The 14,291-nt window shown below is 48.0% G+C and overlaps 1 protein-coding gene across 25 annotated transcripts in view; it reads left to right on the forward strand.

The window, feature by feature from the left end:
* LOC121167446 (voltage-dependent L-type calcium channel subunit alpha-1C) overlaps positions 1–14,291 on the forward strand; it is a 206,167-nt gene that overhangs the window by 103,123 nt on the left and 88,753 nt on the right. For 24 of the 25 annotated variants that reach the window (XM_040996844.1, XM_040996845.1, XM_040996850.1 and 21 more), the window contains 5 exons: positions 7,575–7,782; positions 8,614–8,734; positions 10,476–10,590; positions 11,213–11,333; positions 11,662–11,731. In XM_040996844.1, the coding sequence (XP_040852778.1) occupies positions 7,575–7,782; positions 8,614–8,734; positions 10,476–10,590; positions 11,213–11,333; positions 11,662–11,731 (635 nt within the window). Of the gene's footprint in view, positions 1–7,574; positions 7,783–8,613; positions 8,735–10,475; positions 10,591–11,202; positions 11,334–11,661; positions 11,732–14,291 lie in introns of all 25 variants that reach the window. The other variant, XM_040996857.1, reaches the window with a different exon arrangement.

A 14,291-nucleotide genomic window follows, 5' to 3' on the forward strand; every position in this document is an offset into this window, starting at 1 on the left:
TTATTTTTATTGGAAAGTCTTGGAAAATCAGATTTACAGAGAGTGAGAGACAAAGATCCTCTATCTGCTGGTTTATTCCCCAAGTGGTTGCAATGGCTGATCCAAAGCCAAGAACTAGGATCTTCTTCCAGTTCTCCAACACAGGAGCTTGGTCCCAAGAACTTGGGCCATTCTCCAAGGCTTTCCCAGGAGCTGGGAGGGAAATGGAGCAGCCAAGACACAAACCGGCCATACATACAGGACACAGATCCTGGCATGTGCAGGACGAAAACTTTAGCCACTAGGCTGCTACGCTGGGCCTTGGAAACCAATTTTTAAGTAGTGCAACCTAAGAAAAAGTTCTAAATAAATTTGTGCTGGAACTTAAACATTTTTAAATTATTTATTTTATTATTCCATGATGCAGCTCTGTAGACTTGAGGATTTTCCCTCCAACCTCCCCAAATCACAGTCCCTCCACTAATTTGCCCCATGTTGCTAAAATAGCATAGTCCTTCACAATCAGTCATAAGTCCATCATGCTGTTTAAGTGTATCCTGACATTGTTGGTGTGACATTCCAGAAAGTACCACATCCTATTGTCAAGATACATTCAAAAATTTCATTGGGAGTCCATCTTTGATTTAGTAGCAGAGGTACGCAATGCACTGTATGTTCACATTTGTATGTGATCATCTCTACTGCAAAAGGACAAATGCCATATGTTCTCTCTGATACAAGCCAACCTTTGTGCAAAATACAAGATCAATAACCATTTCAACGCTATTTTTGCAATATCTCAGGGGGTTGATATTTTTGTTTTTATTTTCATTCATTAAAAAATTTTTGTTTTTCTTATTAATTTCTTCACTGACTCATGGATTATGCCATAGCATCGTTAGCTTCAGGAAAGTCTTTGATTTTTCTTTTGCATTTCTTCAGCAACACATTGATCATTCAGTAGTGTGTTATTTAACTTCATGTTGTGAATTTTCTATTTTTCTCTCTTACTGATTTTGTTTTATGGCTTTTCATTTATAGGAATGTATAATAATTGTGTAGTGGAGATTATCACATACAGATAACATTTTTTAACTATTTATTTTTATCGGAAAGGCTGACTGACAAAGAAAAGGAGAGACAGAAAGATCTTCCATCCACTGGTTCACTCCTCAAGTGGCCACAACAGCCCAAGCTGAGCCAATCTGAAGCCAGGAACCAGGAGATTCTTCCAGATCTCTCATAAGGGTGCAGGGTCCCAAGACGTAGGGCCATTCTCTAATGCTTTCCCAGGCCACAAACAGGGAAGTGGAAGGGAAGCGGAGCAGCCAGAACATGATCCAGCACACATATGGGATCCTGGCACATGCAAGATGAGAATTTTAGCTACTGCACCAGGCCCACTTTTTTTTTCTTTTAAAATTGAGCAATTTTTAAACAATTTTGCCTCATTCATTTCATATGTAGACACTATCTATACATGTACGCACACATATATTTTTATATATACCATTTTATTAAGAGGAATATCAATATCACAAGGTGATATTCCTGACATGCTCATGTGTAGAAAGTATATATTATCACATTCACGGTATGATTCAGTAAAACAGTATTTATGACTCTATACCAAATGATATGACATTCACACAATTTCCCTATGCTGATATATTAACTCACAAATAAGCGAAAATCTGTGATATTTGTCTCCCTGGGTCTTACTTTTTTTAAAGACTTGCTCTATTTATTTATTTGCAAGGCAGAGTTAGAGAGAAAGGGAGACACACACACACAGATTCAAAGGTCTTGCATCTGCTGGTTCACTTTCCTTGTGGCTGCAACAGCTAGGGCTGAGCCAAGCTGAAGCTAGGAGCCAGAAGCTTTATCCAGGGCTCCCACATGGGTGCAGTGGCCCAAGCCCTTGGGTCATCCTCCACTGCTTTCCCAGGCATGTTAGTGGGGAGCTGAATCTGAAATGTGGATCAGCTGAGACTTGAACTGGTACCTGTGTGGGAACCAGCACTGTAGGCAGATGCTTAACCTACTTACCACAGTGTTGGCCACTGGGTCTAGCTTAAAATAATAAGTCTAGTCCCATCCCTTATGTTGCAGATATCATTATCTCAATTTTTTTCTGGCTGAATAATATTCTATCCTGGATATATCACACAATTAAAAAATAAAGATGGTGCCTTTGTGACACCTTCAGTCTTAGTCCATTACATTCTCAACTACTTTTGTGAGTCCATGAGGAAGGCGTGGACATCCAACCCATGCACACTGCCTGGAGAGAGCAAAAATGTGAGAAATGATCTGGAAGTATGTATGTGTTTTATGCATGTGATGTTCTTGCAGCATATCCTCTGTGTGTGACTCTTTTCCATCCTGTGTGTGTGCTGAGAGTGCAAGCCCTGGAGCCCTGCACTGGCCTGCCAGTCGAGGGCTACCATGTGTTCACTGCTCAGTGGGCACAGTGCTGTGGCAGGGATGGGAAGGTTCAGGCACACAGAGCCCCAGCTCTCTGTAAGAACAGAAGCCTGTGTGTTTGGGCAAAATCTTTACCATTTGAGTGAATTGTCTAGAACGGCACGTCTTCCAGCTGTGTGAAGGGTTGGGTGATTTCTTCCACCTTGAGATTTTCAGAGTCCCTAAATGTTGCTAAAACATCACATCTTTGTTGGCCCTGTCTGATCCATCATTCTGGGAGGGTAAAGCAGAGCCTCTGATTAGTTAAGGCTAGCTGTGATCCTGGTTTCCTGATCACATTCACTGTTTCATGCAGTTTGCTAACATTACAAGATCTCGCCAGAAATGCTCTCCCCCCATCCCATTAGACCTTCTGGACCCACTCCTCCCCATTCCAGGCCCTGAATTAGGAGTGGGGCTCATGACCAGCAGCAGAACCCCTCAGAGCCTTGAGCTGGGAGCTTCCAGCACACTAGGTAGGCTCTGAATGGCCCCTGCTAAACCGCAGCCCATACCTGCACCTCCCCAACTCTGCCTACTGTCTTCCAACCCCGAGTCTTCCTGGGACACATGGGACCCCCCTGAGCCCTTTAAGGGATGTTAGGAAGAAGGGACACCATCACCTCCCAGTATCCAATATGCCAAGCTTCACGATGTAGAAGTGCCTTGTATAAAATGGTATGGCATATGCAAATCCTCTGCACAAGTCCTTTTAAATAATTCCAGTCATATCTAGCCTTAATGTACCTAATACAAGGCCAGGGCTACGTAACTAGTTGCCTTATGTATTACTTAGGTCTGAAGGGATGGGAGCCCTTTGTCTGCTAAAGAACATTTGGATATTTAGAACTTCTGCAGGGCCTACAATATGATCAGCTTAACACGTGGCCAGCTAGAGATTGACTGAATGTCTTGTCCTGCCTATAGTTGCCGTGGTAAGGCCAGACCAAATGAGTTTCAGGCCTCATACTGCCATGGGCCAGATCTACCCACTGCCCCAGCCTCAATGAGAATGACAAACAAGCCTATATAGGCCTAAGTTTTTCTCCCAAATATTTTTAATTCACATTTGATTGACTGTTCAGGCAGGAAGTGAATAGACATGAAGGTCAACAGTGTTTGGCATTTCCCAGTGTTCAGCCAAATATCTCTGGGGAAGGCAGCTTGGACAATTGCCAGGATCTTGCAAGGTGGTTATTCTCTGTCCTGGGGACTAAGAGTAGCACCTCCCTGGGAAGCAGATGACACTCATGCGGATGCCTTAAATAAGCTCCCTCCCTTTCGGACTCTTCCATGACTACAGGGACCAACTACGTGATCCTGAGCAGCTGCTGCTCCAGCAGGTCTGAGGGCCACCCCAAGGACAGGCTACCTCGTAGCTTGACCAAGCAATAATCCCCATGCAAATCCTGTGTGACTAAGGCATCAGATGCCAACAGGTTTAATAAAACCTGTCAACTTGTTAGCCAAGTCAAATGTGGCTCTAAAGTGAAAAACCATAAATTGGGCTTTCCAGCCCCAGTAGCATGGAGAGCATGGCGGGAACTGAACCAGTAAAGTAGGCTGTATCAGACCCATACCAAGACAGACCAGAATATACTGTGGCCTGGAATATGCTCCATATAGTCTCCTGTTACACGAATCTCTCAAGGCTCTGTTGAGTCTTAAGGCGCCAGGGCTTCCCTTTACCGTAGCTGTGTTCCAAGGACACTGGTCCTTGGTCCTGTGGCTGATGGCAGGGAGAAACCATGGCAAGGCTGAACTTTGTATGAATTTTACCTGCTTTCCAAGTTGACTTACCTGACTCTCATTTCTCCTCATTCTATTCCTTCCCGTGAAGTCCATAGCACATATATTTATCCTGTGAAATGGCCTTATATTCATCTAATAATAGACTGCTTGCCACTGAAAGTAAGAAGATTTTGTCTTCCCCCTTCAGGACATGAATGATTGTGGTAGATATAAATTTAGTTATGACCCTCTCTGGGACAGAGAGGAAGGAGAGTGGAACATGTGCAAAGCACCCCAAAGCAGTTGATACTGGGTTTTGAAGCTATTTTATTTATAGCAAGTCGAGGCTCTGTTCTATACCTAGAATGGAGGAAGAGGATGAGGCTCTGAGTTCTTTGAAGCAAAAGGTTCATGAGATGAAAGCTCCAATTCCAGGAGGGCGAAGATCTCTTCATGTTACAGAAAAGCAAGTAGACATTCCCAGGGCCCCAAAATCAGAGAGAGACTTGGAGAAGGAAAAACAAATCAAGATGAAAGTACACATGAACAATTGATGGTAGCTTCAAGCAAGAGAAGCAGAGCAAAGGAGTAGCAAAACAGAATGGGTTGGTCAGTAAGAGAAAGAACTTACAAGCAGGCTGCTGGGGGTGAGGAGATGTTAGGTAACAGAGGTGGGGATGAGGCCAGAAGCCCTCAGATGTAGCATGGTGAAGAGATGGATGGGGTCATGGTAGACAAAGATGGGCACTTTGGGGATAATGATTCGCAGCAGCTGGGGGAGGGAAAAGAACAGTTGCCACCAAGGCAAGAGTCGGGGTGGTGTGTGAGATGGGGACGGAGACTTTGCAGCTGTGAACCCCAACATCCAGTGTGGAATCTGTGGGTGCCTCAGAATCTGTTCTGAAGAGATAATGGTGCTCTCGGCTCAGCTTTCCTCAGACCTCAGGATGGTCTGTGGCCTGGATGTTGGGTACTTGGCTCTGATATGGCTCACTCCTTCCAACACTTCGTGTTGGTTTATGGATGTGTGCGTGTCACAGTTTTGACCCCTAAGGATAAAAGCCTCCATTAGTTTGTGGTTTACAAGCTGTTGGCTCATCCAGTTTGCCTCTAGCCAGTTATCCTAATGAGGAAAGTGGTTTTGGTGCATGATGAGGCCATTGGGTCAACTTCGGGGCATAATGCTAGTGCCATGGGAACCATGGGATGCTAACGAGGCAAGAGAGCAAAGATCTGTAAGTCTACCTGTCAGTTCAGTCACCCTGCTTATCCCTGGGGCTGTCACCTGGGCATCTACAAATCTATTTTTCTATCAGCAATAAATGGAGGCCCTCTTACCCAACTACTTGAGCTAGCACTGCTGTCTTCCAGAGTCTGCATTAGCAGGAAGCCAGACTCAGGAATCAGAGCTGGGAATCAAACCCCAATGCTCTACTGTGGGATATGGACATCTTGACCACTAAGCTAAACACCTGTTCTAGTTCACACTTGTGCCAAAGATAAGAAAGACAGAAGGGGAAATCTCTGGGCTCAGAGCATGCGTAGCGCACATACAAATGAACTCATATTGAGTTTCTGCTTGCAGGGAGGCTATGACTGGCAAGTAAAATTGAGCTGAAATGTGTGTAAAGAAGGGGGTTTTCAAGAGTCCAGCTTCATGGACAGGTCTGGAGAGACTGCTGCCTCCTGCATTGGACTACCTAGATTTTGATGCCTGGCTCAGGCTCCAGCAACACAGACCCCAGTAAACAAGAAAACAGCAGGAATGGCTCAAGTAGCTGAGTTCCTGCCATGGGAGATCTAGGTAGAGTCCCTGGCCCTAGTTTCAGCCTCAGTTCAGCCCCAATCATTGTGGCTATTTGGGACATAGGTGTAAGCTAGTGGATGAGAGTGCCTCCTCTCTTCTCTCCTTTCCTCTCCCCTCCTCTCCTCTCCTTTCCTCCTCTCTCTCTCTCTCTCTCTCTCTCCTTCTCTCTCTCTCTCAAGAAATTAATGTAAAATTTGAAATAATCATAAAAGATGCAGGTGGGGAGGACGTTTACATTCATAAACCACTGACCCATCTGCTCTGGCACTTAGCTCGGAGCCCTTTCCTGGAGAAGTGGCCAGATGGTTTGGGGTGATTCACATATCACCCACCTAAGCTAATGGTGAACTGGAATCTCTCTTTTTAAAAAGGCAGATTAGATTTAAGGAAACAAGGAGAAACAAAGTCTTCCATCTGCTGGTTTATTCCCCAAATGGCCACAAAGGCCAGAATGGAGCAGATCTGAAGCCAGGAGCCTAGAGATTCTTCCAAGTTTCTCACATGGTTGCAGGATCCCAAGGCTTTGCATCATCTTCTACTGCTTTCCCAGGCCACAAGCAGGGAGCTGGACAGGAAGTGGAGCAGCCAGGATACAAACTGGTGCCCATATGAGATACCAGTGCATGCCAGATGACATCATGCCAGATGCCAAACTGGATCTCGAGTGGACAACAGCAGGCGTTCAAGAGCATGAGCAAGAGCTACAAGGAAATGCAATTTTCCTGTGTTTTGCACTTGAATGTATTAAGAGTTGTGTCCCCTTGGCTACTATAGTGTGTAGTGAGTGGGACTTCTGCTCCAAGGATCCCACCCAAAGCCCTTGCCTGCTTAGGGCAGAGCTGCCTACTTGCTCACAGAGCACACGTGTGCTGAGCCATCCCTGCATGCCGTAGTGGGTATGTTAACAATCCAGGACTTCCTAAGTGTGCCTCCTTCTCAGGGTCCTGTGGGATTCTTGCTAAAAACCCAGACATCTGGGTCCCAAGCCTCAGGCAAAGAATCAGAATATCTAGAGGAATGGCTTTGACAAAGCCAAAGCCAGCATGGGAAATTTGTGGAATTTTGCTTCCCCCATGCGGGAGCAAATTTGTATCTCCATGAGACACCTGTTGTCTGGGCTGAACTCGGGGGGGAGGGGAAGAAAGAGGTTTCTTTCTGCTTCAAGACCAGCAGTGGAGGACATTAATTACTAGCGCCTTTGCAGCTGTGTGCCAAGCCCTATGCTGGGGGTGTCATCCTCCCAGTAGCCCATTGGAATATGTGTTCCTGGCATCTCTGCCTCTAAGACAGGGAGACAGAAGGAGGAAGAGCTGAGCAACCCGTCCAATGGTGCTCACAGTCAGGGGCTTCCGAGCCTGGGACCTTCCCTTGTTTATGACAAGATATGACCTGCCAAGCTTCACACTTTCACTGTAAACCTGGCCAGCCCATAACCCCCTCCCAGCCCGGCTCCAATCCTCAGGAAAGGGAAGCAGAACAAGGAGTGGGAATCCCTTTTGGGGCTTCTGTCAGGCAGATGGGTAAGTGATGGAGGACAGGCTGGCCAGAAGATAATGAAAGGGCCTCTGACCTCTCCCATGCTGGACCCTAGGTACTGGAACTCCTTGAGCAACCTGGTGGCCTCCCTGCTGAACTCCGTGCGCTCCATCGCCTCCCTGCTCCTGTTGCTCTTCCTCTTCATCATCATCTTCTCCTTGCTGGGGATGCAGCTGTTTGGAGGCAAGTTCAACTTCGATGAGATGCAGACCCGGCGGAGCACCTTTGACAACTTCCCCCAGTCTCTGCTCACGGTGTTCCAGGTACAGTTTCCTAGGGGAGGGTGGCTGACTGCTGGGGTGGTGGGGAAGGGAGGAGGGCTGGGCCTGCCCAGGGTGGCCAGCAGCTTTGCCTTTGCCACATCAATGAGCCCCAGCAGGCCTTGCGTTCCCCTTAAGGTTTCCCCTCCCCCAGGGCCCTTAGAATTCCAACTGGGGGCAGGGAGGGGGTGTACCATGCGGGCGGATAAATTTCATGGAGTAGTTTAGAAAATTCTCCTATCCATGGCATCCTGTGGTCAAGTAATAAATGGTGCATGAGAGTCCCTGAGTGCTCTGGTCAGGGAGGAGAGGCTGGCGGAGCTGTGTCTTGGCTTCCCACATTCTTGCCCAGGGTTGGGGTAAAGATGTAACTAGGCCATCAGATACTAAGGTGTCACTTATTTGAGCTCAAAATTGATTGGATGGCTAGGTTAAATTACGCAAGTGATGTTTGTTGCAGGCCAAAATATGCAAAAGTCTTAATGCCAGGAATGACTGGTGTTTGGAAATTGGGTTTGATATGGCTTAAAAACACGTTTGCAATAGTAAATCCTCCCCTCCCCGCACCCCCCCCCCGAGCTAACTGGGGGGTCACCTCATGCATTGTGTGTGGATGGTCGCAGGGGGTCAGTCCACCCTACCTGAGGATGAGTTTACACTCACCCAGGTTAATATCACAGAGTCCCTGGGGTAGAGCCTGGGGGCCAGGAGGAGGGAAAACAGTGGACAAGAGATTCTGCACTTGTGTTGGCATAGAGGGGCAGGGCAGGGGAATTTTGGGGTTTGCTGTTGGTCTAACGCTGTGTCCCTTATTGGTGGGAATGTGTCATTCAGATCCTGACCGGGGAGGACTGGAATTCGGTGATGTATGATGGGATCATGGCTTATGGCGGCCCCTCTTTTCCAGGGATGTTAGTCTGTATTTACTTCATCATCCTCTTCATCTGTGGGAATTGTATCCTTTGCTGCTGACCCCGATCCCTCAGCCTGCGGCACAATGCCAAATCGGTGTGCCTTCCAGGCCTGGCATAGGGCACAGAGCCCCAGGCATTCTGGCAAGCTTGGGGAAGGGGAGGTGTTACTGCTTTGGGGAAGATACACATCGTAGCCTAGGTCTGCTTCGGCAGCAGAGGCAGGCGTGGGTGGAAGCCCCTATCTGGGCCTGTTCAAGTGGCCTCCTTGCTCCACTCCTAGGAGGCGGGTTCTCATCAGACTCAAGGTGAACAATGACCCTAGTGTTATGGCCTGAACAGCCACTCCCCTGAACTCCTCCGAAGAGTCGGGCACTCCGCAGCTATGGGAGGGAAGGTGGGGAGCTGTTGCACCTGCTGGGGAGCAAGGGTACTCAGTGAAAGATGTCAAGCCTTTGTCCTTGAAATGACCTTTGTATCTCCTCCCTGATTTTCACTCTGTGTCTCTCCCTCTGAAGCTGCTTCCCAAGTTGGTTGGTCTCAGGCCAAAGCCGACAATGAGCTTGACCCTGAGCCAGGTCCCAGGAAGGCTATCTCCAGAGGCAGGGAGGGAAAGTGCAAATAGCGCTGGCCAGGGCTACAGGACACAGACCCCAGTTGCAGCTAGGGCATGTGTGGCCAGTGGAGCCTGCCAACAGGGCTCCCCACTCTCCAGCTGAGTGCCATCCTCTGGCGCCTCATGGGCTCTCTCTTGGCACCTACCAGTGGCGTTCATAAGATGCGCATCCCTGATGGGCATGGCTGAAATCTGAAGTGCTTGGAAAATCCAGAACTTCTAGACCTCTGAAACATTCCACACCATGAAACTCAGTTCCTTGCACAAAATGATTTAAGGAGTACCTTGTATAAGGCATGTATGAAATACAAGAGAATTTTATGTTTACACTTAGGTCCCATTAACAAAGTATCACAGCATGTCTAGGCAAATAATCCAAATTGCAAAAGAAAAAATAGAAAGAACATCTGAAGCACTTCTTGTCCCAAGCCTTTTTGGCTCAGGGGTCCTCAACAGACTGTAAGAGAATGCTACTGACTGGTAGCGGGGAATCACTCTGAATTTCATGTGGTGACACAGGCTAGGCCCCTACCACAGCCCTGGCCCCTATGCTTCCGTGCAGGAAGCCATTGCCTGTTTGGGTTTCTCCTCTCCTGTCTAGAATATGATGGGAGTTGTCTGGGCACCTGAGAGAGTGGAGGCTAACTGGTACTACCCTGAAGACCTCTTTCTCTGCCAGCATTTCTGTTGGGAGAGGAGGCAGAATGGGGAGATTTGGGATTTTCAAGTTTTACCAGCTCCAGGTGGAGCCACCAAGGGCCTTTGTATGTGTGGGTTCACTTGGAGACGTCGCAGGGACAGTAGGCCACCTTCTCAGGGCCAGGCACAATGAGTTACAGTGCCAGTGACAGCACTGTTCTCAGCAGGGAAACATGAAATGCCACAGTTCAAGGGCAAGGCAGGGCTTGCTGCCTCATTCCCACCCCAGGCTAGCCTGCAAATTCATCTGGTCTTCTAAGCCCCACAGAAAACCATAGGTGGCTAATAGGGTGGTGGGAAAGGAAGCAGGAGGGTCGCTGCTGCGCTCACCTTGAGAGGAGAACCAGTGTCGGTCAGGCTGCCTTTGCCAGGAATCTCTACTCCCATGCATCCTGTCCCCTCCCTGTCCCCTGTGCTCTCCAAACACCCCAAGGCCAAGCGTCATTTTCTTTAAGAATGGACACAAACAGATATCCTACTGAATGTGTTCTTGGCCATTGCTGTGGACAACCTGGCTGATGCAGAGAGCCTTACGTCTGCCCAAAAGGAGGAAGAAGAAGAGAAGGAGAGAAAGAAGCTGGCCAGGTAACCCTCTACACTCACCCAGGCCCAAGATCCAGAATTCTAGTTTTGGAAAACCATTGATTCCCACTGGTTGGGGAGGGAGGCTTGGATACTGGCCTCTGGGGACCCCCACTCCTAGAAGGGTCCTGAGTTTGGAATTTCTGACCAAATCGTGGACCTCTGCTGATCCTGAGTGTTGCTCTAAAGCGGGATCATTGTAGCTTGCAATCCCGGCCAAGGTGTTGCATTTCCCCCACCAGAGAAGGCATTGGAGGTGGGAATGTAGGGTGAGGAAGGAGGAAGCCAGTTTTCAGAGGGGTGGCAAACATGCAGCTTTCAGAGGGAGGCCTCCTCCCTGCTGCGTACTTCATATCTAGTGAGAAGAACATGAGACTGGCCCCCTTCACTGCACATCCTCCATCTTGATGAGATAGGCAGTGTGTTCACCTGGCACCAGCTAAGAGCTGGCAGGGCTGGAGGGTGGAGGCAAGCAGGGAAAAGTGCAGCCAAGCTCAATGGCACTTAGAATGTTTCCTGGTGGTGCCTGCAAGGACTGTGCTCCCGGCAGCCTAGCAGACCCCATGGCAGCTCCCTGTCACTCCAGTAAACATCTGTTTATCTTTTCTTCCTGCTGACCGGTCAGGACCGCCAGCCCCGAGAAGAAACAAGAGGTAGTAGGGAAGCCAGTTGTGGAGGAGGTCAAGGAGGAGAAAATTGAACTGAAATCCATTACAGCTGATGGGGAGTCCCCACCGACCACCAAGGTGAGTTGCCATCTCCCCCAAGAAGTTATGGGGCCATGGCTCAGAAAAGGGGTGAGGCCTGGTCTTCCCAAGAAGAAAGAGGGAGGCCACCGAGGGGAGGGGTGGAGAATGAAGCCTATGCACTGGAGGAGGAGAGCTGGGAGACCAAGGAGAAGACACCTGCTTTGATCCCAGTGTCTGCTGTTATCCTGAAGGGAAATGTGTCAGGGGACAAGGACACGTTTTTGAGCTCAGCCCCTGATCATTATCGCAGTTCCAGGGACACTCTGGGCCTCTAACACTCTGGAACACACCTAACTTCTTCTTCATCCCTTCCTTGGCTGCCTAGATCAACATGGACGACCTCCAACCCAATGAGAGTGAGGATAAGAGTCCCTACCCTAACCCGGAAACTACAGGTACCAGTCCCACTGAATCTTGAGCTAAATGTTAAGTGCACCTGGGATGAGCCATGAATTATGGAGCAGTGGCTTCAGTTTCTTTGTACAGATATGTGGTACTGTCTAATGTCTCCTGTCTCTGTGTTTGTTTATAGTTTCTTTATAGTGCTCATACGAGGCTGGATAAGATGATAACTGAGCAAGGCTGCTGTGTCCTTTGGAAGCTAGATTCTATGTACCACAGGGCACCTGACATTCTCTGTTGGTTAAACTCATTATTTACTTGTATACTTTACTAGTATAGCAAGTGTTGCTATGTTCTCACGTCTGCCTGTACTCTTAGTTAGAAAGCAGAGCTGGGTACAGGGGTGGCTACCACCCTCACCCCACATCCCACCTGGCAAAGCACTTACAGCTCTCTTACTGCAAAATGAGTTCACTCTGACCTTGTCTTCTCCTGCCTCTTTTTGACATGTGAATGGGATTTTAATGTCCCAGGTCTTTGACTCTCCTTGGAGATTTACTTGCCATGCTTTCAGAAGTCTCACATCCCATCTGAGCCCCAGGCTTTCTCTTGCCTTACCCAGAATGAATGATGATGATGTTGTCACCTAAAGCTTGGAGTCAACCTTACAAGGTCAAAGTATCTGTGTGTGTGTAGACCAGGCTGGTCAGCAGGTGCAGTGATGGGATGCCTTCCTCCTCTGGCAGTTCTTACAGGGACACACAGGCTCCTTCTGTGATCGCCCACTCTCACTCGTGGTCCCTCGCCCTGTTCCCTGAGCTAATTAGGTAACAGGATTGGGCATCCTGAGGCTTAGACAGAGAGGTGAGCAGGTAGATATGTCCATGTTGGGAGTATTTTGAAGTCTTAAAGTCTTTTGCAAGAGGTAGGGAAGAAGTTGTGTTGGCTGAATGAACAAACCTTAAAGTGACATTTTTTGAAATAAATGGGGGAAATTGAATATGGACTGGGAAATACATGACCGCGGATGGTTTTTATTCATCTTGTTGATATAAAAAGCTTATTCTAGTTCTGCTTTTCAAGTGCCCAGATTCTTGTTTGAATGTCTGACTTTAGAATACTTCAGCAGCTCAAGGATGGAAGCAGGAAAGAGAAATGGAACAAGATCTGCAAAATGTGAGCAGTGGCTAAGGCGGGACTGTGGAGACTTCCTGCTAAACTCGTAGGCATATGTTTAAAGTTAACAGGAAAGGGCATTAATGCAGCAAATCCCTGAGCGTGTGGGCAGGGTCTCCAACATGCAGCTTCCTGGCTTACAGCAGAGAGATGATATGGATCCACCATCTCTTCACAGCCGCCACTTACCCCCTGCCATAGTCAGGCCCAAGCCGGTTCCTCCCTCCTACATGGCTGTGTGGCAGAGCTCTTGCATCTAGGACAGTCATTTCAAATTCTATTATTTGGAATGCACTCTTGACTTTTTTCTTCTTTGTGGCTCTAATGAAATCAAAGAGAAGAATGTCAAGGACAAAAACAAAAAATGACTGATGATGACAACATGGTCTCCATGGTGGCCATCATGGAAATGTCCCTCCCATAACCCAGTAGGCCATGCAGATTCTTGGAATCCTTGTGTTTCCGAACACAAAAAAAAAGCTAATCCCACACTCTACTAAATCTGCAGGGTTCTTAGGATTTTTCAGACTGTCTTCTTCTGTCCTGCATACCCTTGCCTTCATTTCTCTTGGTCCCAGGCATCACTGTGCCTTTATTTTGAGATCAGTGATCCACAGATAATTGAGGCTATCCTACTTTCAGCACCCAGGAACCAAATTATGGGCACTGCCATCAGTCATGGAGAAGTACACTCACGTACTGACTGCTTATAAAGCATCTGGATGGGCCAGGCAGGGAAAGGTCAGTGGGGAAGACAGTTAAGAAGCCAGAAAGCAAAACAGTCAAAGAGGTAATAGTATCAGGTGATGTGAAGATGAAGAAAATCCAGGGCTATGTATGCTAAGATGTCTGAGCAGGACGGGTGGCTTTGACTGTGCGGTTGGTGAAGAATTCTTAAGCAACCATGACTTCTATGCTGGAACCCCAATTATTTCAGGAAATCAGAGGAAAGAGCTATGTCGGTTGGGATCCAGCAGGTGTGGAATGTTGGATGGGAGCTGTGGCTGCGTAGGACTCCAAAGAGAACCAGAAAGTCTGGGACAGAGAGAACAAAAGCAGAGAGCCAGCTGATGAAACTGGGAGAGCAGCCAGGAGCAGAATTGGGTGGGGTGTGGTCTAGGGTCAGCAGGGTTCCCCAGCAATAGTCGATAGTCAATGGTGAGAAGCAGCACTGGGGCAGGCAGAAGACGAGGCAGTGGTTCAGGCAAGACAGTGGCACAACCAGGTGGCAGTGCTGGACTCCACTTTGCAAGTTGGGCCTACTGGGTTTTTAACAGCTTAGGTGCTGGAGAGAAAGAAGAATGAGGATGTTTCTGGAATTTTCTGTCAGAGCCAGTAAAGAGAAGAAACCTCACACTTTTGACCCTGCACCACTTGCCTTTGTTTTAGCCAGAAGGAGGGAGTGTGTGAAAGCGTGGCTGGCTCTGTAAGATGAAC

Source organism: Ochotona curzoniae, unplaced genomic scaffold (genome assembly GCF_017591425.1).
Source record: "Ochotona curzoniae isolate NIBS_2020 unplaced genomic scaffold, NIBS_Ocur_1.0 patch371, whole genome shotgun sequence".
NCBI classification, from domain to species: domain Eukaryota; kingdom Metazoa; phylum Chordata; class Mammalia; order Lagomorpha; family Ochotonidae; genus Ochotona; species Ochotona curzoniae.